Source organism: Aythya ferina (genome assembly GCF_964211825.1).
Source record: "Aythya ferina genome assembly, chromosome: 25".
Taxonomy (NCBI): domain Eukaryota; kingdom Metazoa; phylum Chordata; class Aves; order Anseriformes; family Anatidae; genus Aythya; species Aythya ferina.
In genome coordinates this window covers 671,259-695,622 of record NC_140323.1, presented here as the reverse complement: position 1 = coordinate 695,622, position 24,364 = coordinate 671,259, and the positions used below count along the sequence as shown (strand labels likewise).

The 24,364-nt window shown below is 46.7% G+C and overlaps 2 protein-coding genes across 8 annotated transcripts in view; one reads left to right on the top strand and one right to left on the bottom strand.

Moving 5' to 3' along the window:
* The first annotated feature begins 650 nt into the window (after nucleotides 1-650).
* On the top strand, nucleotides 651-12,195 carry EIF2D (eukaryotic translation initiation factor 2D). Of its 4 annotated transcripts, XM_084497624.1 has the most exons (15): nucleotides 651-856; nucleotides 1,519-1,709; nucleotides 2,212-2,295; nucleotides 4,406-4,496; nucleotides 5,154-5,261; nucleotides 5,900-6,189; nucleotides 6,402-6,519; nucleotides 6,899-6,944; nucleotides 7,650-7,753; nucleotides 9,210-9,368; nucleotides 10,033-10,122; nucleotides 10,226-10,321; nucleotides 11,396-11,516; nucleotides 11,661-11,835; nucleotides 11,933-12,195. In XM_084497624.1, the coding sequence occupies exons 1-15, from the start codon at nucleotides 801-803 to the stop codon at nucleotides 12,001-12,003; spliced, it is 1,800 nt and encodes a 599-aa protein (XP_084353750.1). In that variant the 5' UTR covers nucleotides 651-800; the 3' UTR covers nucleotides 12,004-12,195. The 4 variants fall into 4 exon arrangements, with proteins under 4 accessions (XP_084353750.1, XP_084353752.1, XP_084353751.1 ...); XM_084497626.1 differs by lacking the exons at nucleotides 651-856; nucleotides 1,519-1,709; nucleotides 2,212-2,295 and adding exons at nucleotides 2,809-2,947; nucleotides 3,505-3,666; XM_084497625.1 differs by lacking the exons at nucleotides 651-856; nucleotides 1,519-1,709; nucleotides 2,212-2,295 and adding an exon at nucleotides 2,809-2,947.
* Nucleotides 12,196-12,786: 591 nt separating this feature from the next.
* The window catches only part of RASSF5 (Ras association domain family member 5), a 28,523-nt gene continuing 16,945 nt past the window's right edge, over nucleotides 12,787-24,364 (bottom strand). For all 4 annotated transcript variants that reach the window (XM_084497630.1, XM_084497631.1, XM_084497633.1 and 1 more), the window contains 4 exons: nucleotides 18,868-18,978; nucleotides 17,148-17,445; nucleotides 16,653-16,768; nucleotides 12,787-15,951 (listed from right to left, as the gene is read on the bottom strand). In XM_084497630.1, the coding sequence (XP_084353756.1) occupies nucleotides 15,799-15,951; nucleotides 16,653-16,768; nucleotides 17,148-17,445; nucleotides 18,868-18,978 (678 nt within the window). In that variant the 3' untranslated portion in view covers nucleotides 12,787-15,798. The remainder of the gene's footprint in view (nucleotides 15,952-16,652; nucleotides 16,769-17,147; nucleotides 17,446-18,867; nucleotides 18,979-24,364) is intronic.

Genomic DNA, 24,364 nt, shown 5'->3' with positions numbered 1-24,364 from the left:
CCTGAGGGGGTCGCGGAGCTGCCCTCCCACCGAGGAGTCCCCGTTCTGCCGCCCCCCAGGGGCTCGGCGCAGCGCCGGCTGCAGAAATGACGCCCCGAAGCCGCCCCGGACTCGTTTTATTTATTTTTTATTTTTTTTTCCTTTCTGTGGGCTCAGGGGTTGCGGTAATCAGGCGACGCCTGAGATAACCGGCGGCGCAAGCGGGCTGGATTCCTGGCTGTGACACGGCGATAAAGGCACCCTGACACTGGGGAGGTGTCGGTCACTGCCCCGAGCCCCCTGCACCGCAACAGACACCAAAAAGTCCCCCTCACAAAGTCGTTTTCTGTATTTTAGGCTCGCACCCAAAACTCCTTATATCTGTGCAGCCTTTGGGTTTTACTACATCCTCCCTCAGCATGCTGGGGTCTGGTCCCTGCCCGCGGGGACCTAGGCAGCGCTCCGCCTCAGCCCCAGGGCGCGTCCTCCACGAAACAAAGCATTTGGAACGAAAAATAAACTTATTATTAATGCAAAACCTCCCGCAACACCCCCGAGCCTTTAACCTGCCCCGCTACCAGCAACCCGACGGAGCCTTCACCGCCTCCTGCGCGCTGCGCAGGGATTACAGCAGAGCAGCCCGGAGCTCTGCAGCCCGCTGCCGGCGTTGGGGACGTTTTGGGGGCTGCCTTTTTCCCCTAACCCCCCCCCCGGAGCCGGGCCGGGCCGTGCCGGGAGGCGGTTTCCAGCCGGACGCCTTTGTGCCGCGGGACGGCGCCATGGCGGCTGCCGCGGCCTGAGGGGGGAGCGGGGCGCCCGCCATGTTCTGCCGGGCGTTCCGGGTGCGCTCCAACACCGCCATCAAGGGCTCGGACCGGTGAGTGCCGGGGGCAGCGGCCCCGCCCGCCTCGGCGGAACCGGGCTCGGCCCCGGGGGGAGCGAGCGGGGCGGCCCCGGGTGCAGCGGGGAAGGAGCCGGGGCCTGAGGGGCCGTGGGCGCCGCGAGGTCCCCTCGGAGCGCGCAGTGCTCGCTGCGGGAAGGCGCGGCCGTGGCCGGGCTCGCCCAGCTGCTCTGTGTTTGTTTTGCCTTGTGTGGTGATGCTGGGGTGACTTGGTGGTAGCTGGGATTCACCCCACGCTTCTGTGAAAGATGCCACAAACCCCGCTTGGTGCCTCTTAACCATCTCCTGGGACTGCCCAGACAGTGTGTGGGGAGAGGGACCCGTCTGCAGCCCATGCTGTAGGGTGCTGGTGGCAGGCCCCATAGCACAGAGGGGTGCTCGGCCTTCGGAGCCATCCCAAAATCACAGACTGTGAGCAGATGTCAAGGAAGAACAGGAACAGGGAAACATATTTGGGCTTTCGCCCTGTGTTCTCCCAGCACGCAGCTATTTCATGAGTAAACCCAGACACAAATGCTCCAGGTTGTCTTCAGTAAAAACCTGTGAGTAGCCCCCAAAGCGGTAACTGTTTATGTTGGAGTTATTTTAAGAGGCGGTCTAGACAGGTTTGTAACACGTTTGTGATTTTATCGTTACAGGAGAAAGCTACGAACCGATGTCGCAGCAGCTTTTCCAAATCTTAGTGCCGAACAATTAACTGAGTTCATTCCGAACAAGGAGGAGCTTAATGTCATCAAAATATACACTCACAAAGGGGAGGCTGTCACGGTTTATACGAATAGCAGGAACCCAATACTGTTTGAAGTTGAGAAAGCTCTGTATCCAACAGGTATGCATAGTGGACTGGAATAATCCTCCCTCTTTACTTACTGGACAGCAACTTTTCCCCAAAAGATTTGCTTGTGTCTAAGTACTTACCTGTCTCCCATCACTGTAGTATCTGCACACTTTGTAATCTTTAATGTGCTTATTCTACCACATTCTCTGTGAAATCCAGCAGCAGTTCTGGATTCTTTCTGCAAAAGGAAAATTAAGGTGCTGAGAGGCTAGAAACCAGAAAACAAATGTTTTAAGTTATAGGATAGCATCATAGCACTATTTCCTCTTTTGTCCACTGCAAGGGGTAATTCCAACAAGCGAGATGTCAAGTTGCAGGCAGCCATCTATTAATTATGTTAGGAACATTCTGACTTTAGGTGTCTTGATTATCCAAATAACAGGCGAGTGATTAATTGTGGTTAGTGCGGTCCTGCTTAATCTTAAAGATGGCAAGAAGCAACAGCCAGAGAAAGTTTTTTAATGATGCATCTTTAAATTCTGTTTTGGAACAGTGTATGCTTTGTGGGCCTACCCAGATCTTCTCCCTGCTTTTTCGACATGGCCTCCTGTGCTACAGAAGCTAGCAGGAGGAGCAGGTAAGAGGACTAGAACTTTGTCACATCGTGTTGCAAAAAGGAATTCCCTTTGGGCTTTTTAGTGTTATCTTTCCCAGTGACAAAAATGTACCTGGAACTAAGAAAAAGTATAAAGAATACTTATTCAGAAAGTAATTCATGTTTTCCTCCCAAAAAGGAAAATTAGCAGTAGACAAGTTGCTGAATGAGAAAGTAGGTTAAGCTGTTCAAATGCTGTAATCTGTTCCATTTGAGAGTCTTGGGTTTGGAAATTCCTTCTCAGGGTGTAAAGTTGATCAGTGACTTTGAACTGGGACACTGAACTGCCTGTGTAACTGGTCTGGTTTTTATAACACTCCTTGGGCAGCCGACTTCATCTGCTGCCGCCCTGCTTCCTGTCAATTCAGAGGTGAGCTCGTGTGGATAAGTTATCTTGGAACCTACAGTCCTAATCACTGTCAAGTAAATTGTGGATTGTGCAGGTGAGGTTGAATTCCTGGATTCCTGGCTCTATCAGCTACTTATGGATCAAGACTGAAGAGAAAGGACTCGTATTTTCTGGAACCTGCTTTGGATGCAGTACAGAATCATGAGAGTCAGGCCTTTAGAACATGAAAGGGCAGAACTGCTCAATCAGGAAAGGATTGAATTCCAGCCATTGCAGCTTTAATCTGTAAGTGGAAGCGTACAATGTAGAAAGAGATGTCTTTTCCGTTATGCAGTATCTGGAGTAGAAGTACTCAAATCCCTCTGTTCAGTTTGCTCCTGGGGAAATAAAGTGCATGAATGTGTAGCTGTGATGGACATCTAAGCAAGCCTTGTTGCTGACTTGTAGTGACCTAGTTTCAGGGGGGAAAAAAAAATCTTGCTAATGGGCAAAGAACATTGAGGAAAGAGGGATGCAGATCATTAATCTCCCGTGGCAACCAGGCTACCTCTGGGTACGATCCAAAGATAAGAAACTGGCCACTGAGACAATGACCAGTGAAGGCAGAGAACAGAGACAGAGCCACGCTGCATCAATAGGAGAGGCATGAGACTATCCAGCACTGCAGATGTGGAGAGAGGGAGGGAGCAGACTTTAGGGAGCAGTCAAGAAGCAAGGCAGTGCTATTCGTGATACCTGTTCTCTGAATTCAAAGGTCTGACTGCCTGTCGTGGTTATTTACATGATACGTACACGCTACCTACCTCGTCACGTTAAGGTTCTTACACGATTTCTGTCCTCAGAGACGTGGAGCCTTGGTTGCAATTGCAGAGTTCATTCTAGATTTGCTGGAGGTAGTTGTGACAGTGAATGGGAGGAAAAATATTGGAGGCCTCTTCAGCTTGTGCATTAAAACTAGGATGCTGAGAAAGTGAGATGGCTTCAAACCAAACCATGGAACACAGGTCAGTCCATGAGACTGCAAGGTCTGGATTATTCTAGCTACAGGGAAGGAGAGCAGATGATCTTAATGTAATTCGGTGATAACATGGTGCTGCTGTACATGGTGCATGGAAAACTTGAACTCACGTGCCAGCCTGTTCATCCCTGGCATGGAAAGTGGAAAGAAGCACACAACAAAGCCCACTCGTTTCTGTCCAGATCAGCAAGGAGATGGTTCAGGCTGCTTCCTCATGCTCAGGAGAGTTCACAGCTGAGAGCGAAGCTAGTATCAGATCAGGAGGGTCATGTAAATTGGGAAATTTTAGGCAGTTCTCTATGCTAGGAGAGAGTTGGTGGGATACCCTGCCCTTGGGACAGGGAAGAATAAAGAGGTGGTTCCACACACGTCTTTATTCCTGTCTCTTTCTATATCAATAATAAAGAGCAATGCTGTCTGGCCTGGGAAGCTCATGCCTTTCTGTTAAAAGCAGTGCCCTTTTGGGGCCTGACAGGTAAGGAACTGAGCATTTTAAGCTCTTCGCTGTGCACACCATCATAAATAGGATCCTTTAATCCACAGGGTGGTAGCAGGAAACGCTGCCTTACTAGGAAAAAACAGAGAATCATGTTTTATCTGGCATGTGCCCAGCTGTTAACAGGCTTGTGTTTCTGCTGAGTAATGGGGAGGGGGTGGGCGGGGAGAGGGGGAGTGGAGGAGGTCGTGGCTGAATCTTTCATTGAGAAATGATGCTTTTTTTTCAGATCTGATGCTGCCAGGAGTAATAGTGCCACCTTCTGGCTTTCCGCAAGTAGAGCGGGGCATGCTCTGTGCTGTCACCCTCTCGGGAAACAGGTACAGAGGACTCCTTACTCACACCTTGTCTTAGAAACTAACCCTGAGAGGAAAACTGCTTTTTTATGTGGAGACTCTGGGGCTTTTGAGGAAATCTAAGCAAAATTATTCTCATGCATTTGATGCACATGTCGGTAAAATTGGGCAGAAGAAAACATCCAGTTAAATTTCTGATATGTTTGAGCTTGGGTATAAAGCTATGTAAATCGGTTCTTTTGGACCTCTTGGGGACTAATTGGTGGATTTGTTTTGAAACAGTAATTTTTAACAAAATACTATATTCCACACAGTTGTCTTTTTGTCTGTCTGGAAACTCAGAGAGAGGGAACAGTGCTAATGCTGGCATTTCTTTTTTCCCCGTTAGCCTCTGTTAGTAGTACTTGGGCTTCTTGAACTTCCTAAAGGGAAGGATGTGTCACTGCCCAGCTTTCACTTCAGTATGACAACTGCACATATCCCTGGGATTCTTTGGAAGACCTTAAATACCAGAAAGATGGGACAAAACCCAAAAATGCCTAGATGCTTGAAAAAAACAGGCTGTAAAGTTCAAGGACAGTGTAAAAGAAACCTGGTCTATCACAATGGCACAGCTCTTTGTTGTTCAGGTAGCACAGTGTATTTGTGCTGCCCTGCTGTAATGTTCCTGTCTTTTCCCAGAGCTCCAGTAGCTGTCTCAGTTGCCACTATGTCCACTGCGGAGATGCTGGCTGCTGGAATGAAAGGGAAAGGCTTCGCTGTGCTGCATACTTACATGGATCATCTCTGGTGAGTATATGGCCAGGCACTTGGTAAAATGTTTAACAACTCTTAAATGCTTACTGAAAATCAAAATCTGTGTCCCAGTACTCTTAATCTATCAGTTCAACGTACTGAGTTATTTGGGTACAGTTTCGGTAAGACCCCTGTTAAGGCTTTAGCTGTGCTACATGTTTTGGACGACCACACTTTTCTGACAGAGGCAGGTGTCTGTCATGAGGTCTATCCGATATGTGCAGATTGGAAATGTATATATTGAAAATTATTCATTTGATTCTGTTACTTCAAATGCAGTTATTATTAGAAATGAAATTAGAACATCCCCGTTACTCTAATTTTAGAATATCTTCCTGTTCTATAAAACTTTGAATCATTTTTGCATTAAAAAGGTCAACTATGCCAATCTCAGCTGAATAAATGAGTTGCTCTGCATTTGGATTCAACTAATTGCTCACTTTTAAATAAAGATTCATGGGGGAACACAGAGCTTTTGGAGGAAGGTGAATTAAAAATAGATCTTATAATTTGAGATCCATGCAACTCGCCATGCTTTTTAATCAGGGGAACTTTTTAAAATATTGTTGTTGCCATATGGGTTTCAAAGCATTAAACAGAAAGCCATGTTATGCTTTTTCTTCCTTTTATAGGGAATATGGTGACAAATCTTATCCTCCTACCTTAGCTCCCTTGGTAACAGATCCTGCTGAAAAAGAGAGTGCTGATGATGAGGAAGAGATGGAGGAGAAAGAGCCTGTCAGCAGCTTCTCCACTGACCCACTACAGCACGTGGACATCGGTGATTTGAGCCTGAAGGAGCAAGACTGTTGTGCCATACTGATGGGAAAGGAGGAACACAATGAGAATAAAGCTGCAGAAACAGCTGACGATGACAATACAGAGGTTCAGCAGGAAGCAGAGGACAGCAGGACACCCCAAGGTACTTCTGTGTACAAATGGAACCAAACTATGCACCTTTTGTTTGCTGAAGGTGGTACACATGATCTAGGCTACTCTGCATTCCAGAGAGCTCTCTGTGAGAACAGGGGTAGAGACGGTTCTGTGTGGCCTGAAAAAGGGTCTGAAAGAACTGAACATAACATTCAGAAAGAGAGGCTGCTCACTGCACGCTTGTTCTTTTCTTCCTTGCAGAGCAAATGGATGCATTGCTTAGCCAGTGCTTTTTTCATGCTTTAAAATGCAAAGTAAAGAAGTCAGATCTCCCTCTGCTCACCAGCACGTTTCTACGCAGCCATATGTTCCCATGCTGGTACGTGGTAAGAAGAGTGTCTTTGGATTTGCAAGAAGGTGTGGGTTATTTAGGATGAAATTTTTGACTCAGAAGTAAAATTCAGTCCTTACCTAAGGTTATCCAAGGTTACGCTTGCTTCTTACAACAAATACTTCGATGTAATGATTGTCCAGACTGGCAATTGTTCCAAGATTTCTTAGTCACTTAAATGGCTGTTTGCTTCCCCACAGGGACATCAGTACTAGATCAACTCATCGTGTTCTGTCTGTTAGCTTGTTTGAAGTAATTCTTTGTGTGATTAATATTTTTGCTGTTAAGAGACTTTTAGCATAAATAGCAAGATTGATGAAGAAATCATGACATATCTAAAAGACCTTTAAAAAAAATCAATTTATAGCCCCGCTGGACAACAATTGGATATAAAGAAATCAAGCTATAAGAAGGTGAGATTTTTCTGTATTTTTTCTTGTTAATTGAAATAAGAAGTAGAAGGAGAGAAAAATGTTGAGTTTTAAATTGTTGAAGCATTAATAAAACAGACAAAAAGCCTAGTATCTGTTCTTCAATCCAAGTTCTTTTTCCTCACATCTCTGCTCCTGCAGGATCAAGTGAGGAATGTCATTGCCCAGAAAATATGAGCATTGATCTGTTTTAAATGTATCTAATGCTCTCTGATATGCTATGATAGCTATTAAAGGGTTCTACTCTTGTTTCACAGTGCAATTGTTTGCAAGAAGAGATTGTTCTTTCTCTAAAGCTGGAAAAGAGAAAGAGCTAGAGAAGAGAATGGAGATGATACTATGCCTCTTGTTTAGATGACAAAGACAAAATGTATTGCCAAAGATGTCACAGTAATCCCTGTGATATGTGCTGTTATTTGGCTAAGAAGGTCACAGTGCAAACAGGTGGCAGACCTACAAAAGGAACAGTTGCTTACTCTTTTTTAGAATATGGTAGGGGCACTCACTGCTCCTTAGCAATTGCTGTGTTTATAGAAGCAAAGGGGTGCAGTGTGTTTTTTTGTTTTTTGGTTTTTGTTTTTTTTTTTACCTTCCAAGAAGATTTTCTCATTTAGTAAGTAAGTTGTGGGCAGTCAAAAACAAATTTAAAATGTTTAACTCCACATTTCTGATCGTTTCTTCCTTCAGTTTTCTAAATTCCTACAATGTATGCAGCACCAGAAGATTTTACAAGTGAAGGAGCTGAGCAAAGGTGTGGAAAGCATCGTGGAGGTGGACTGGAAGCATCCAGAGTATGTAGAACATTGTAGCCTTTAAGAGGTGGTAGGCTTTGAAAGGAGGGAGTGGAATCAGCCCTTGCCAGCTGTTATCTATTCCCTGCTTGCAGTCCTGTGACAGCCTTTGTTTCCTAATCTTAGTACAATATGGAGGGGTTTTATATCCTGCTTCCACACACCAGTCCTTACATTTTCTATGCTTGTAAAGTTCTGCAAAGTTACATTCTTCCCTTTTTACTAAGTGGCTTTGAGTCTAATGACAGTATTGTGACTTCAGCCTTCCCTTTCTTGTTCATTCAGCCAGAGACCTTTAAGGGGCTACTAGATAACCTGAGAGATGTATATTGCTCTTCACCCTTGTATTAAGTACATAAATATTCCAGAGAAACATGTTTGAAAATGTTAAGGAGGATTCAATTCATTGCAATTTGTTGCACCATTAAAATGACAAATTTCTGGCTTCTAGTCTGGGTACTCTTAAAGGTGTTATCGTGCCAAGCCTCTTAGCAGTCACTAAGCAGCACATTAATTTAACAGTGAGTCTTGATAGTTTGTGAGGGTTTCTTTGTTGTTGTGGGAAGGGAACAAGGTTTTATATCCATGAGGCAGTTTCCTGATTATTTAGCATTAACTATAATGGTTTTATACCTTTCCCAATTAAGCACATCTCCCCTCTATCCCATCAGCGTGCTGGGACTTTTTGTTTAGCTTCCAAATGAACTTACCTATCTGAAAAATAACTCCAATGAAAAGGTTAAACCACTGTTGAATAAATGGCCATGAAATTACAGCCTTAAAGTGTCATTCAGGATTAAATCAACCACTTTGCAAAATTGGCAGGCAAAGTTATAATCTTAAAAGGAAAAAAAAAAAAAAAAGCTTTGTTTTCCATTACACATTGATTTACACAAATGCTCTTATCCTTTCGGTTGCTTATTACCCAGCTCCTCTAGCAATGTTCCCATTATCTAAGGCTTAATAGTTACCTCATATCAAGAGCATCCTACTCATTCCTTTTGCGTATCAGTGCATTAGCGTGCTCTCAGAATTTCCCAGTGGGCCATGGGTCTTCTGTTACCTAACATCTCCTTGGCAACTAATGGGATGGAGAATATTTTGGTAGATACCAGCATATATTCTCTTCCGCATTTGGAAGGAGGCAGAATTACTGTGACTTCTTGCATTAAGTTTTCTCTCATACTTGGCCTTATCACTGGGAGACAGGCACAGTCAAACTCAGTTCATCAAGTTCTCTTACCTGCAAGCATGGAATCTGAAGTTCTATACAAGGAACTTAGACTCCAGCTCCTGAACCTACATGGTTCTTACTCCTCTCTTCCAGAGTCTTTATCAATAACCACTAAAGAATCATGTGCTAGATCTTAATTTCTTGTGGAAACAGAAGTTAAAAATTCAGGTCCCTTTCACTCCCACCGTATATTTTTTTTAATATATATATTTAATTTTCCAGCATTAAAGCGTTTACAGTACCTGAAGGATTTTCTTCAGCCTCTGCTGCCCAAGACTGCAAGAGTGAAGACAAAGAACAAGCGTACCATGCTCCCGAAATCATACCACTTTATGGGGTCTCAACAAAAATGGTCCCACTCTTTCAGGAATCTGGACACAAGTAAGCACTCAAAAAGTACAACAGAATCTTTGTTAGGTGAAGAGAGAGGCTAAAAACCTGTGCTGCTACCATCTTGTTAGCTTTCATGGGGAGTGGGCTGTGATGCTGTCAGGGAAGGTGATGGGAATCAAAATATAATCTTTTTTCCTTTTGTGAAGCAATGAAAAGAGACTGTGACAAGTGCGTTCAGCAAATACATCGCTTTTCTTACAGCTAAGGAGGTGATAATTTAAGTGTTGAAATTGCTACATTTTACTTACTTGGATTGTCCTAATTTGCCATTGGATAAGGCGTGTTCTGTCCACCCACAGTGTAGTTTACTGGAAAGAGGACACCCAGATGATATAAAGAAATCATTTGCCTCCTTGTACCCTAATCTTGCCTGTTTTGATGCAGTTTAGATATTTTTAGTGGCACCACTAGGGTCATCTTCCCAAACGAGTCTCCCACCAAGGGTTTTAGAGTCTCCCTAATTACTGCTGTGAGCCTTTTATCTGGCATACAGGAGCTGAGGTGTAACAAGAAAATCACTGCCTAGCAGAAAACATAGCTCAGTATTGAGCTTTTGCTACCAAATGTAGCCAGGGTAATTGCTGTTTTCTGTCAGCTCAGTGGTTCTGCTCAACACCAAACTACTTGAAGTAATCGTTTTCTTTCTGTTTAGAAAAGGCAGCATCCTCTCAAGCAGCGAGGTGAGAAACATCATTGTTAACTATGTGAAGACTAACGAGTTGGTTGATGAAGCAAACAAAAAGTAAGCATACATGAAAGTTGTCCTACCATGCTTCCACAGGAGATACTGAAGGTAGAGCAAAAAGAGAGCTTGTTTGCACCTAATGCCTGCTTTTCTTTTGCAGCTTTGTAAAGGTGAATGCCATCCTGTGTGACTGCCTGTTAGATAAATCAGAACAAGATGAAATCTCAAACCTTAAATGGGATGACCTCCTGAGCAGGTGACTGATTTCCCCATGCACCGTTTCAGTATTGTACAGATTTATTGTGTGCAACTGAAAGCCAGACATTATGGGAGCTATGTAAAGCTGTAACTGCCTCCTGGTAATACAGAAAAACATCCAGAGACCTTCACTTGAAGAGTGTCTCATTCTCCACATTTAACAACCACCTGGCATATACTAATATTGGCTTTTTGTTTTTGCTTACACACTAAGCATTTATCAGGGAAAGCCTTCTAAACAAACAGTGCCTGGTTCTGCATATAATCCGTATGTACATATCGAGGAAGCCATTGCTTGCATCAGATAACTGAACATACCCTTTTTAGGCAATGGCAGTCATCTTGCTCTTTTACGTTCAAGGCCTTTCTTGGCTGTGCAGTTCTAGACTTGACATACATCAGCTCTTCCTCACAGTACTAGGCAAGATAATTGAGATTCACAGAAAGTCATCAAGGACCATGGTTTTCTCTTTTCAGCATGAACTGACTGGAAGCAGCAGCACAACTTTTGCATCTATAATGTAAACTCACTGTTTAGATCCAGGAGGCTCAGCTAGCTGACAGAAGACTGTTGTTTCCATGCAGCAAAAAATTTTGCCTGAATGTCCCCGATGTCTTACTTGCCTTGATCTTTATCACTATCATGCAATGCTTCTGAGCATCTGCAGAAGCTTCCTTTATTTCTGAAGCCATGTTTGCTGGTGGAACACTAGCAGAGCTTATGGTGAATTTTAACTTCATTTTAAGGTGCTTCACCAATCTTTGAGCAAAACAGCAGAACACTAGTTTAAAGATAAAAATTAAAGGTTTTACTCTGCAACAATTCATGACATTTTACCAATAGTGAGCTAAGCTAGAATCAGTAGTCTAGCTTTCTTTTTAATTAGTCCCTTTCTTTATATAATGTCTAGGATGCAAGTCTTGCATGAGATCATCATGCAGTATCTTTAAGATACAAATTCTTCTCACACAGAATTTTGGCTTTCATGTAGTCCTGTGAGAGGCTGCAGTGGAAAAAGCAGTTATTTTTGGTGTACTGTATAGACTAATTGGATGTTTAAACTTTGTTCAGGTGCCTTGAACGCCTGCAGCCCTTACACCAGGTGACATTTTTTGGACAAGAACCTATTGTGAGGAAAGGAAAGATTGAGCCCATTGACATAACCATAGCACAGAGATCATCAAACAAGAAGGTAAAAAGAAAATAAGGAGATGGGTTTTGAGAAGAAGCCTGAATTCTGAGAGCAGCTTTGGCAGCTTATTTTTCTGGGATGAGTGGGACATGATTTGCTAAACCCCACAGCACTGATGTTTGCAATAATTACTCAAATCTGCAGGTGACAATTATCAAGAACCTCGAGCTGTACGGTTTGGACCCACAGTCAGTAGCCAACATTCTACAACAAAAAGTACAGGCCAGTGCCACCATCGCCCCTGTGCCTGGAACAAAAGACAGAGTTCAGGTCCAGATCCAAGGCAACCAAATCCATCATCTGGCCAAGATGCTGCTAGGTAAGTCTGTCCTGGACCTGGACTGGTTATAGCAATACAGATTTTAATTCATGAGCTCTGAGTATTTATCTGAAGTGAACTCTTCATTATGTTGCAGAAGAATACCAGCTACCTCGGAAATATATCCAAGGCCTTGAGAAGGCTCCAAAGCTTGGCCGGAAGAAGTAGGAGAAAAATGTACTGTAAGAATTATTCAGCTGTCATTATTTATAAGTGTTCTGCCAACAGATCAAGGGTACGTACAGGCCCTATTCATTTAAAGAAGAGTCCTGGATTTTTACAAGGTCTAGGACTCTCCCAAATAATAATATTCATTGTATCTGTTCATTTTTCATAAAAATAATAAAAAATAAAAAACCACAGGAGTTATCCTTTCCCATATATTTTCTAGAAGCCTGTAGGGGTGCACCATTTTTCTGGTTAGTCCAACATTCTTGCTTTGCATCTTTTAACAAAAAGCACAGTAATAGAACCTCAGTCAAAATATTAGTGAAGTTATGTTCCAACACAGCACCTTGGAACGTTCAAGGACAGTGTGCCACAGGCTGTCTATATTAAATATAAAAGCTATTTGCTTTTCGATTTTATCCTTTAAAACACTTCCAGGTATTAACACCAGGCGTTTCAGCAGGGAGAATGAACTCTTATTTGCTGGATTTTTATGGTTTATATTATTTTCACATGTAAATACATTTTTATGTATGACATTAACAGTAGTTTATCACGGGTAATAGTTCTCTCAAAGCCATCTAAAGTACTAAGGCAATTGATAGGACGCTTTGTTTTCACAGGAATAGATGTTCCATACTGCTTTAGCTGAAACTTAGACTTTAAACACTTTATAGTAGGATTAAGATATTTAAATTCACTTCTAGGAAGGAGTCCTATATTTTCCCTTTAGATTCAGTAAAGGAAGTACCATAGGAAGACGCCAGAAAAATAAGTTAGAGATTATTATTATTTTTTTTAATTATTGACAGTTTTATTGTCATTGTCTCTTACACCATCTGCATATGAATAAGGATTTTCAGAACCTTCAAAAAAGCTGAAAGTGGGACATTTTTTAAAAATGCCATAGAATTACTAGGGAGTAATAAAAATAAATTACAGCATTGCAAAAAATGCATTTCACTTTGCCATAGAAGCTTTGCTATTCCATTCTATACACATTATTTTACATGTTTTACAATAGACATGGAAAATAAATTCACATGAACTAGGCAACACAATATACTAAGCAAAGGCACTGCCAACAGTATTTTGCGCTTTAAGGAAGGGGCCCAATATGCCTGTCCTAGACACAGCTCAACTGACTGTTGAGACTTTGAGTTTCAGTACCTACCATTTCAAATGCCCCATATCTTTAAAAAAAAAAAAAACAAAGGAAACAGCCCTCCCCTTTGCAGGAGGTTTTCAGCAGCATTCACGGTAATTGCATAAGAAGCCATGCCTTCTACAAAATTTCAAAGACATGCTGGGTTCCAGGAATGGAAAAGGAGATAGTCACCAGAACTCTAATAGAAAACAACAGCAACAAGAAAGAAAAAAAAAAAAAAAAAAGAAAAAAGATCTTTGCAACTTTTAGCCAGAAAGATAAGGGATTTAAAAACAAACATCTGGATCTTGCTTCTCAGAACCAATGGCAGTTTCTGCAGTTTTCTTGCTCTTGACTGAACTGAAGTATTTATACAGTGCTTTTAAGACTCGAAGCACTAGATAAATGTTATTTGAATACTTCACGAGTACATAGCAAAGTAGTAAGTCTTACAAACGGGCAGACAGCCCTAGAGCTGGAAAAGTGCTGCTCTATTTGGGCTGCTGCCGTATTGTTAAAGGTCATCTGGGTAAAGATTACAGTACAGCTGGGAGGCCCTTCCTGCACTGCATGCCAGAGGCTGGAGCCCTGTTTGCAAACCCTTTTACACTACTGACTAAGATATAAGCTGGAACTAAGCTTGCACGAAGTGGCATTTATACAAACTGAGAGGCTTTACGTGATGCAGTTATGCTCCCTTACCATTTATAAACAAACATACTCAAGTATAAACCTGGAAAAAAAAAAGCCAAACAGTCACCTCGCAGAAAGAAATACAACCATTCCTCTTCTCCCTATGGACAAAAGCAGCCTCATCACAACAGTACTTCAGGTAACCGGGGGGAGCACTGACAAGGCGTCTTGACAAAAGCCCCTTCCAAATCTTCCTTAGCCCAAATGTAAAGTTTTCACACTTAAGGAAAAAAAAATAAAAGGCACTGAGGTAAATTTTAGACTCTTTCAAGTTGTCTCCATCACAACTGTTACCTAATAACCCGTTCCCTCCCTTCCCACTTCATGTAGGTGGGATTGTGACAGGGAGCTCACAGGGACACTTGGTTCATCAAGTCAGTATGAAACATTTCACATGCTCCAGCTCCTTTTAACGGTCTCTTCTCTTTTTACACTTGGTTGCTGTGTCCTGTGTAAACAGAGGGAAGACTGAACCTGGCTGTGTGCAATGTGCTCAGTGCAAAGCACTGAAAGTAAACATGGGGAAAATCATTTATCGGATTGGCATCCCTGTAGCATTCCTTGTACTTCAGTGATCAGGATCTCTGGTTCGAGTTGCAGCAGTAGCTGACACTCCAGCTACAGGATTTTATGAAGGATGGGAAGTGCACAAGCATTGGAGACACTGGGAGCACTGAGCAAGGGGGAAAGGCTTCCTCCTAGCTCCAAGTACAGAGCAAAACCTGGTAACCTTCCTGTGCATGCAGAAAGAGCACCGGTTGTGAGCGGGGAGGGAGGGAAGATGAGCACACAGTGGCCCAAGGAGGGAGAGCACGGCGTGGTACAGACTGGAGAGGTGGGAGCAGCACACAGAGGGTTTAGCAAGAGGAAGCATGGTACAAGAGGGTGATAGGAGGAAAGCAGCTGAGGTTAATAGTTCCCTTATTCTTCCTAGTGCTAAGGATTTCTCGCACAGGCAGCCTGTGCTCATGGTACCACCTCCACTCACTGGCCTCGGTCGAAGCTCCTCTCCCTTGGTGTCAGACCTGTTTGTAGCTCAGAAGGGGTTTGATTTGTGAAAGTTCCTGAGCTTCCCTGGACTAGGCTGTTGGATACGTATTGCTAAGTGTTCTATACAGAACTGTCATCCCATGCCCACATCTTCACGCTTTTCAAACACTTTTTTAAAACACAGGTCCCAATTCCTACAGCATAGAAAACCAGTAAAATACAGGCTAACTTAACTAAGCATCAGGGATATTTGCTTTAATTCAAGTCTGTTTGCAAAACGAAATTAATTAGAATCGAAATGGATGACTTTTCCTGGAATTAATGTCACTAAGTTTCAGTAATACTTACTAAGAGACTGCTGGGGTGTTGCAGCTGCCATGGTGTCACGACTTTACATTTCACTGGCCGGCTGAGCCCTGAGCGAGTCTGTCTGGCAGGGGCTAGAGCTGCAACACTCACGTGATTTGGTGCAACAACCCCCTCCACTTCATCTGCTGCTTCCTGCGCTCTACTTAAGAAATGAGAACTCAGCCACACGGGCACACACAACGCAGCTGCAGCACCTCAGAACAAGAACAAGCAAGTTGCTGGGAGGAGCGTGAACAGCAAGTTTTACCCCGCTTAGAACAATTAGCCAGTAGATGTTCCTGTTGGGTTTAACATTCAGCATTTTCCACGAAGCTTCTTCATCTGATGGTACAACTGAAAAGCGAACCAGCAGCTGGGCTTGGTTTGTTGACGGCCACAGCTCTGAAACAGGCTTCCCGTTCTCTGACTGGCTCTGGTCCTGTGATAAGAGGTTTCAGAAGAAGAAAATACAGTATGTTCATTTTATGAGTGCTGTGTGCCAGTCCTTAATGGAAGGATGAATGGGGAAAGTGACCACTAGAAGGTGTCCTGAGAAGTGTCTTTTAATTTTAAAAATAACATCTAGCTTAGTCTGATTCCCAGTGCCTCCTGAGAAGTTAGCCAGGCTTGCCTCCGGCTTCTTTCAAGGTCTGTTGCAGTCTTTGTTTAAACTTCTCATACTTCCTTTGCACTTGCTGGATTTTGTCCTTCTCTTCTTTGTCCAGTATCATTAAGAAGTTTTGTAGCTCTGGGATAGAGAACGCGTCCCACTGCAGAATCAGCAAAACCAGAGAGAAAGTGAGCACACGTGATTTACCTTATTACTTTTGTAGCTTTTCCTGCAACAAAGCTCTCAGCTGAGAACTGAGATCCCTTAATAAACACTGCTTTGTGGCTCCTCGGCAGCCAGCATTGCTGCAGCACCTTCACCAGCTGCAGCCCAGTCCCGTGGGCAGGGGAGGTCCTGCAGGATGCTGCGGCCACCGATGTCTGTGCTCATCCTGTCAGGGAGCTTTACTGCAGCCTAAAGCCAAATGTATTACCCAAGTGTCCTGGACTTCTATTTAAATTAGTGGATTACTAATCACAGTGTTTAGCTAATCTAATTATTGAGGGTTAAATCTGGGACAGCACTGCATGGTTCTGTAAATAGAGCATGGTTTGGCCATCAGAAGTGGTCTCAGGATTTTCACAGCTCTAGGTTGTTTTTTGAGATCAAAATTTAGGAGCAATAGATGACCAAAAGATATATATATATATTTTAAAGCAAGTCCATTCAGCTGATAACCCTGGAGAGCAGCTGGTATCAAACTCAGCATTTTAGGTGGTAAAACCAACAGCATTAGAGGGAGAGAAGCAACCACACACCAGCACTTCAGCCTGCACTGACTGATGTAAATGTCTGGGGTCTGTCCCATTGCCCACTGTTAAACACTCACATAAAAACCAAGGCAAAGAGTCACAGACGTACCTCAACTTCCCCTGTTTCATTTTCCTTCAGCACAAAGCTGAGCACGTCTGTGTCGGGGCCAGCCAGCAGCCGGAGGTACAAGGGGTACTCGGTGAGAGGGAGCTTCTGGAAGAGAACTGCAATGGGAACAGACATCCACCATCAGCCTTCAGGTGCCAGGGCAGGAGTGAGCTCAGCAGGTTAATTTGGACTAGAGAAGTGGTTCATATTGCTCAGAAACATAGCAGAAGCAGCTGAGCATCCATCAGAGATCTATGACAATCTGTTCAGTCTTACATGACTTCAGCCCATTTCTGATAATTAATAATTCCCTGTTAATTTTAGCAGCATCAGCTCTCGAGGTCAGGCCGTTTATCCATCTGAAATGCAGCCACAGCCCACCCACCATACCACTGAGCCCTGGAGGGATGCTTTCACCATGTTTCTGAATCACAACGTAGCAAGCAAAACCCATCAGCCCTCAGAAAGCTGGCGGCTCCGAGGGTGCAAACTCACCTTGCCCGTCCTTCCGCATCTCCTTGAAAAGTGCAAACTTCTGGGGATTATCCACCACCATGAATTTCTTCAGGAGCCCCTGGATCACCTCGCTCACCGTGGTGGTGCTGCTGATGTGCAGCTGCTTGATGGCGTCCAGCGGCAGGTAGAAGGACGTCCTCTTGTCCGTCATGTCCGCCAGGTTCACCTCCTTGAGGGCATCGTAAATGGACTGCGGCCGGATCCCTGCCGGCACCGTCACGGGGCGGCGCAGCTTCAAGTGCACTTTGATGAAGCCGGTGTACGTCCCGTCCTCATTCTGAAGCAAAGGACATGGCCGTGACTGACCATCGTGAGGTACCGGACAGACTGACGTGAGGTACCTGACTGACCGACGGCCATGAGGTACCACAGGGCCTTGCAGGCCAGGCCGAGCTCACCTCCTCCTTCCCCACCGCCCCTGAGGTGCTTTCTGCTGCTCAGCACTGCAATGGGTTTGAGGGTTTTTTAGCAATCGTGTAAAAAGTAACTAGTAATTTAGGGTTAGTCACCACTGACTTCCTCCTGTTCCTTCCACTCCGCGGTGACTCATCTCCTCCCATGTTTGAGCTATCGTCTCGTATTTAAAATCAACACTGCTACAAGTTAGTAATGGAAACCATTGTATGTCACTTGCAGTTGCACTTCAAGGAGGATTTGAAACCTCTGGGAAGGGCTCTACCCCCTCGTGTTCGATGGGATCTCACAAGTTCCCTCCCCACCTGTCTATGTGCCGTCACCTTGTGGTGCCGGGCAGTACGAAACCAAGTGATCCATGCCAGGAGCCAGGAGCCTGTGCTCCCACCAAAGGGGCTGTCGGCATGCATCGAGTCCCAGAACTGTGCTTGTACCAAGCTTCAAGAAAAGTACCTCAAGAGTAAGCATTTGGGTCCCAAATTACTCCTGTAAATTATGAGGGCTACAAAATCACTAGGCGAGACATTCCAGCAGAGCTCACTGTGCAGCTTTCACAAATAAAACTGTTCTAAGATTGACTATTTTAAATATTATTTTTATTATTATTATTTTTTTTTTTTTTTTAGATGTTAGCAAGCACCAGGAAGTTACGTAGCTGCCATTCTTAGAAGTTCTAGAATTTATTTTGTGCTTTATGAAGCTTTCCCCCCCACACTCTGTAAGATCATCTGAAGCCTGGTGGTACTCTGGTCTGTAAACCAGGCCGCCTCCTGTTCTCCTCGCTACCTGTCCCAGGCTTTGCCTACAGGTGCTGATAAACAAGCTCGCCATCAAAGCTTCAAAATGCAACGCAACTACTGTGGTTCTTAGATCTCTGCTTAAAGAAGCATGGCGGTGGCAGATTAGAAAAGAATCTGTTTCTAGAAAGGCTGCGTGCCGCTAAACTCACTTCATGACAGCTGCTGAACTGCAGCCGGAGTCCTGCCATGACTCATCCCCACCCTCCTCTGCAAGTCAATGGCAGCACGTGTTGGCCAGAGATTACTGGGTGAATTTCCCCCCACTGAGATAGGGCAGAACAGTCAAAAAAAAAAAAAAAAAAAAAAAAAAGGGGGGGCAATCCAAGCAGCACAGAGCAGAAGAAAACACAGGTCAAGTGAGGAAGACATGAACAACTCTACAGCCACGAGCACTCTGGCCTTGGAGGCTGCCTTAGGCTCAGTCCAGAGCCCTGAGAAATCAGCACCGGTCTTTCTGCATGCAGCCCAAACAGAGCAATACGTACCAGCTTCATCAACAAGCAGTTTGTAACTTTTGCATTGTATTTTTCAATTTTCTTCTTGATCTCCTCGACGGTTGGAGGCTCAGGTTTTTCTTCTACTGTTTTCGTTACATTCTGAAAGGAGAGGAGACAGGCTTTAGCTGGCTGATATATGGAATAACCCCGCATCTGTTCAGCTCCTCTCTTGCTTGGGAAGTGCACGAAGATGCTGCACAGCTGAGCTCGTGCAAGCAGTGATGGCACAGGTAGAGATGGTTCCTATGGCCAAGAAGGTGAACATGCAGGGATGGAAACATCCCTGCCCCAAATCACTCCTCTAGAGGAGCACCCACCAGTTGTCTGTCTATCTAACAGCCATTTCTGTAGAGCTGCAAAGGCTTTGCTGGTGGAGAGCCTTGCTACTAATTCCTCTTATAAGAGGACCAAAGTGTGAAAGCCGGGTCTTGTAAGGGATTAGAAACAGGGTCAGGCAGCGATTGTAGCAGAAGCCCCTGGTGAGCCTGGACCCTGCACAAAGCTCCTGCAGAGCTACAGCAGCACAAAACGCCACATCCCTGCTCCCTGCAGAGCCCGGCCCTGACCAGGAGTTACAGCCTGGTAAAAGCTGGGTCTGACCGATAGACAGTGACTGTCCCAGGCAGCTCTGTGCTCCCCCACACTGAGCTGCAGAAAGATGAATAAATGTTTTGGAAGCACTAACGATGGTTCCCCATCTCCTGGGGGGAAGCCTTACTGCTGCTGTACAGAGGGGGAAATGGAGGCACAGGGCAGTAACGACATCCCAGTACAAAGCAGGGCGCAGCAGGGCGAAGAATTCAGCCTCTAAAAGCTGCTTTCAAAAAAAGCCACCCGCACCTGCCGAGCATTTCTTTGCTGCTTGAGATGCAGCTGAAAAATCACATCCTATTTATAGCTTTTCCCCGCGCTGCCGACCCGAGCTGGGCAGCCCCGCAGCAGCCTGCGGTGTTCCAGGAACGAGCTTTCAGCGGGCTCACCCAGGCAGAACCTGAAGTTAAACCTCTGCTGGATTCCTCCTCCAAGCGATGAGCTGCTATTGTCCAAAGCTTTGGAAATTACAGCTCAAAGCAATAAAAAAAAATAAAAGTCACATCAGCAGCAGGCCAAGCCAGCAGCATGACTAATAAGTTGCCCACCCCAAACCCAGCCACCACAGCCCAGCCCGTGTCAGAAGCTGTTCAGTGTCTGGCCCGCGTGTGGGCTCGCCTGCAGGATGACGGCTGCTGCTCACCAAGGGTTTGGGGAGCTTCCTTTGGGAAGCAAAGCGACAGATTTGGCGCGTTGGTGGGGTTAGCCTGTAGGCTGCGCGTGGAAATGCCACCAAGAGTAACAGGAGCACACAGCCCTGCCACGGAGAGGCGGCTCTCAGCCCCCCCAGACGCAGCCCAGCGTTTGGAGCGTTCAAGCAGGAGGGCAGCAGATGGGTTTGGGGATGCTGCCAGCAAAGAGCCTGCTGCTGCCAGCCCCGTGGGTGCCCAAGGACCCCCCAGGCTCTGCTGCAGAGCTGGGGGGCTCCTGAGGTGCTGGGAGCTGCGGGTGGCTTCCTGCAGCGATAGCATTAGTAGCGGTCTGCAGCGAGAGCCCAGGCACTGCTCCCACCTTCCATATGCCAAAACACCGCAGCACCAGCTGTAAAGGCCCACGAGCCACCTGAAAATGAAATGTCAGGACAAAATCCCACACGTGGAGCTGGGTGAGACAGTGCCTGTGCGTGCCTGGCTCTGCTGAGGGAGCACAAGAGCCGATGACTGTCCCCAGATCCCACCGGGAAGCCACCAAGAAGGTGGCTGCACATCCAGGCAGGGCCTTTGCCTGCTCCCACCCCAAGCTGTGGGGTCTTCTGAGGCTTGGGGCTGTCCCCAGGTGCTGGAGCTGTGCCTGCACCACCAGCAAGGGGCAAGGAGGGGATGGAAACCCAGGGCACGAGGCTGAAGAGACAGGGCTGCTGTAACATCCCCGGCTCATGGGGCTTCTGGGGTCACCTCCCTGCATCCCACCCCCAGGTACTGCGATTACAAGCCTGAAGCAGGCACTTTGGATAAAAATTTACCTTCAAAATAAACCCAGAGCAGCCTGCTGCAGAGCTCGTGGCTCTTACAACACAAAGATGGAAGCCAGGACTTAGACAAAATGAAACTCATGGAGCTAAACAAGGACAGGAGTTCCCCAGCCACACAGGAAAGCCCAGAGGTGTCCACGGGTCTCCCTAGGGGAAAAAACCTGCTGCAAGGGCAGGGCTGAGCCCACCGCAGAGCGGTCACAGAGCTCCTGCCTCGGGGTCTGCACCAGTTTGGGTGTCCCCACTGCTCGAGGCCCCTGCAAGCACATCCCAGGTCTGCAGCGGCTGTGAACAAGCCCGCGTGTGTCCTGGAAGACGCTCAGGGGCCGTATTTCACACTGCAAAGCTCTGCTGCCTCTCCATAAAACACCGCCTTCCCCAGAGACAGGCTATGAATACATCGCAGCCCATGCAGCCTGCAACCGCGAGCAGCAATCCCATATTTTGTGTGGGCTTCCTCAGAAGTTCACGTTAACAGAGAGCAGAAAGCGTGAAGGGACGTGCTAGCGAGGCTGGAAAGGCTCAAAACGAAGACTTTAACCTCCAAAGGGAGAAAAAAGAGGGGGGAAAAAAGCAATTTGGGAGCAGAGCCTTGCTCCTCCCTGGCAGCCCCACTCTCCAGGATTTGGGGCTTTTCCCCCCCAGATGTGGACACGGAGGGAGGCACCGACCGCGGGGCTGCAGCCTGCCACACAAGCACACTGCACAGAAGCCAGCATCGCCCCGGGCTAGTCCTGGTATTTCTTTCAGGAGGAGAATTGAGCCCAGGACAAATGAAATTTCTTGATCGCAATCTGGCAAGATGGCTCCAGCCTCGGGACTTGGAGAGCCCCGAAGTCATTCAAGCAATTCTCCAAAGCAGATTTCACAATTTCTGCTTGAGGCTGGCAAACAAGAAACCTCCAAACACAGATCTCACAGATCGGTGGCAGTGACCCAGTGCAGGAACACTCACATTGCCGTACGCTCTCCTCCTTGTTCACTGCCCAGCAGAGACCAAAGCAGGGCTTTGCTGCAGCAGCTAACAATCCCACAACAACACCCATTCATCATAAAGGCAATTTCAACTCCCCAATTTATCAAAAGACTCAGGCTTCACTGCAATCTACTGACTGTAAATAAATAGTTGCACACAGGTGTTTTGCTGACATGGGAGTCTATTAGAAAAGAGTAAAGGGTAGAGAATATCTGAAGTGGCATTAGGGAAAAAAATACAATCAAGAAGCTTCCTTTCCAGTTAAGAGATGTGCACTCGGAAGCCCTGAGCATGCAGCAGGCCAGTCCCGTGCCAGCAGAGCCCAGGACAGGATCCTTCTGTCTGCAAACAGCCTCGTAGCTGCTCCGACCACGCTGCATGCGGAGCCCGTGCATGCTGCACTTCACCCGTGGCACAAACACAACCCGGCGCAGGCCAGCATCCCTCCAGACGTGCACAGCAAAAGCAAACGGATCGGCTGAGTCTGCCTGTGTCACTGCAATCCGCTCCTCTCCAGCAGGGCCAGTCCCTCCCCGTGATGTTTCCAGTGGAGGAAATGAAGACGTGCCAGCAATTATGAGCCCTCGAGCAAGGTGCACGTGGATGCCAGCGGTTCCATGCAGGGCACAGCCAGGACCACGGCTGCTCCCCAGGGCTCACAGCAGGCACAAGCTGGGCTGCTCTGTGCCCCAGGGAAAGGCACCTTCATGCCCTGCACCCACTGAGAAGCCAACGAGGAGCCAGCCTCCCGCAGTACTTCAGAGACAGACATGAGAACACCCAAGCCCCAGTTAATTTCTCTTCTATGTGCTTGTGTTTGAGGCAAACCCACTTCACTCACAGAAGAGGGAGCAGGAAGCCTGGCTCAAGACCACGGTGACGATGGCTCCGTTCGAGCACCACATCACATCCACCCTGCAGGTCTCACTGACAACCCCACAGCCAGGCCCGCAGCACATCCTCCAGCTTCCCTCCCCTGCAAAACCAGAGCCCAGGAAAACACACCCAGACAGTAACGCTGCCCGTAAGCCACACGCCTCATCTACGGGTTTTGACCAACACAGGCGTACGTCAAAATGTCCCCAGACCTCGGGGCCTGCCACACACGAGAGCTCCCAGAGCAGCACCCTGTGCTCCAGGGGCTGCAGCCAAGCTCAGAGCACAGCCTCCAGCACCCAGCTGCCTCCCAACAGCCCGACCTGCCCTGGGCAGGCTGGCCCCAAAGGGAGGATCACCCCCAGGAAAGTGGGCTCCAGCCCTTGGATGTCACAGACCCAAAGATTTACAAGATCAGTGTGCCACGGGGTGGGCCTTCTCCTTCCACACACAATTGTAATTGAAAAAGAAAAAGGTTCAAATGGCCATGTTGCGTTCTCTTAGGGTCACTCACGTTCTAAGTCACCACACAGCTGGTACAGAATTAATTTGCTCTTGTTAAGCAAAGGGGGTTTAACCATGCCCACCGCAGCACGGCTCCAGTTGTGCAGAGCCACCGGCCCCGTGCAGCGCTGCCCTGCTGGGACACAGCTCGGAGATGTCCCTCAGGAACCACACGGGGCTCCCGAGCCCCTCGTCCCCTTCCACGTCAGGTGTAAAAACCAACCCAGAAGCTACCACTGCCACTCCATTAGCATTTAAGAGGGCTAGGAAAGCAGCTGGGCCGATTCTTTTGCAACTGCTCTGATTTTAGAAGGAAGACTGCAGCGCGTTATGAAAGTCAGCTGGAGGAACACTGCAACAAGGCAGCACAGCGAAAAAAATCTTCACACAGAAAAGAAATCTTGGTGTTTCACCCCACCAACAGCACAGGAGCGATCCTACAGCAGCCCCGCCAGCTCGCCCTGCTCCTGCACACCCCAGGCAGAGGCTGCAGCAGTCCCCGGGGAGGGCGGTCAAAGCCACGAGCTCCAGCCCAGTGAGGTGGGAGCGAGGCTTTGCCCTAGGCCCCTTGGGGACACGGTGACCGTGCAGTGGGACAGACACGGCCTGGAAGGAGTGCTGCTCCTTCCACCGAGCACTGAGGTCTGCTAGCTCACTCTGGTTTTGCAGAGTTTCTGGTGCAGAATATGCAATTCTGGCTGAAGGGAGAAAAACAGAAGCTAGTAACCATCAACCGTTGCCACATTTCCTGTTGTACTGGGACAGGATGAAACAAGCTGAGAACAAAACAACCTCCCCATAACAACCCTGGTGGGTGCTGCTGAGCCCGTGGGGTCCAGGACAGAGCCTCGCTGGCCACCTGGGCATGGAGTGGCACAAAGTGCCTGCACCCAGCCGTGGTGCACCAAGATGCAGGCACAGGACCAAGCCCAGGGCACCTGCAGAAGTGCAGAGAGATGAGCCCACGTCCCCCTCCTGCCATCACAGCCCGCTGCAAACACACTCCCCCCTCTATAACCAGCATTATTCCTCAACTGTAAGAAATAACAGCGATTACAAGACAGGAC

Excerpts from the sequence above, each read along its gene's own strand:
- EIF2D (XM_084497624.1), top strand. The coding sequence starts at position 801 with ATGTTCTGCCGGGCGTTCCGGGTGCGCTCCAACACCGCCATCAAGGGC. Across the intron at positions 1,710-2,211 it reads GAAAGCTCTGTATCCAACAG|TGTATGCTTTGTGGGCCTAC; the intron begins GTATGCATAGTG and ends GTTTTGGAACAG. Across the intron at positions 5,262-5,899 it reads ACTTACATGGATCATCTCTG|GGAATATGGTGACAAATCTT; the intron begins GTGAGTATATGG and ends TTCCTTTTATAG.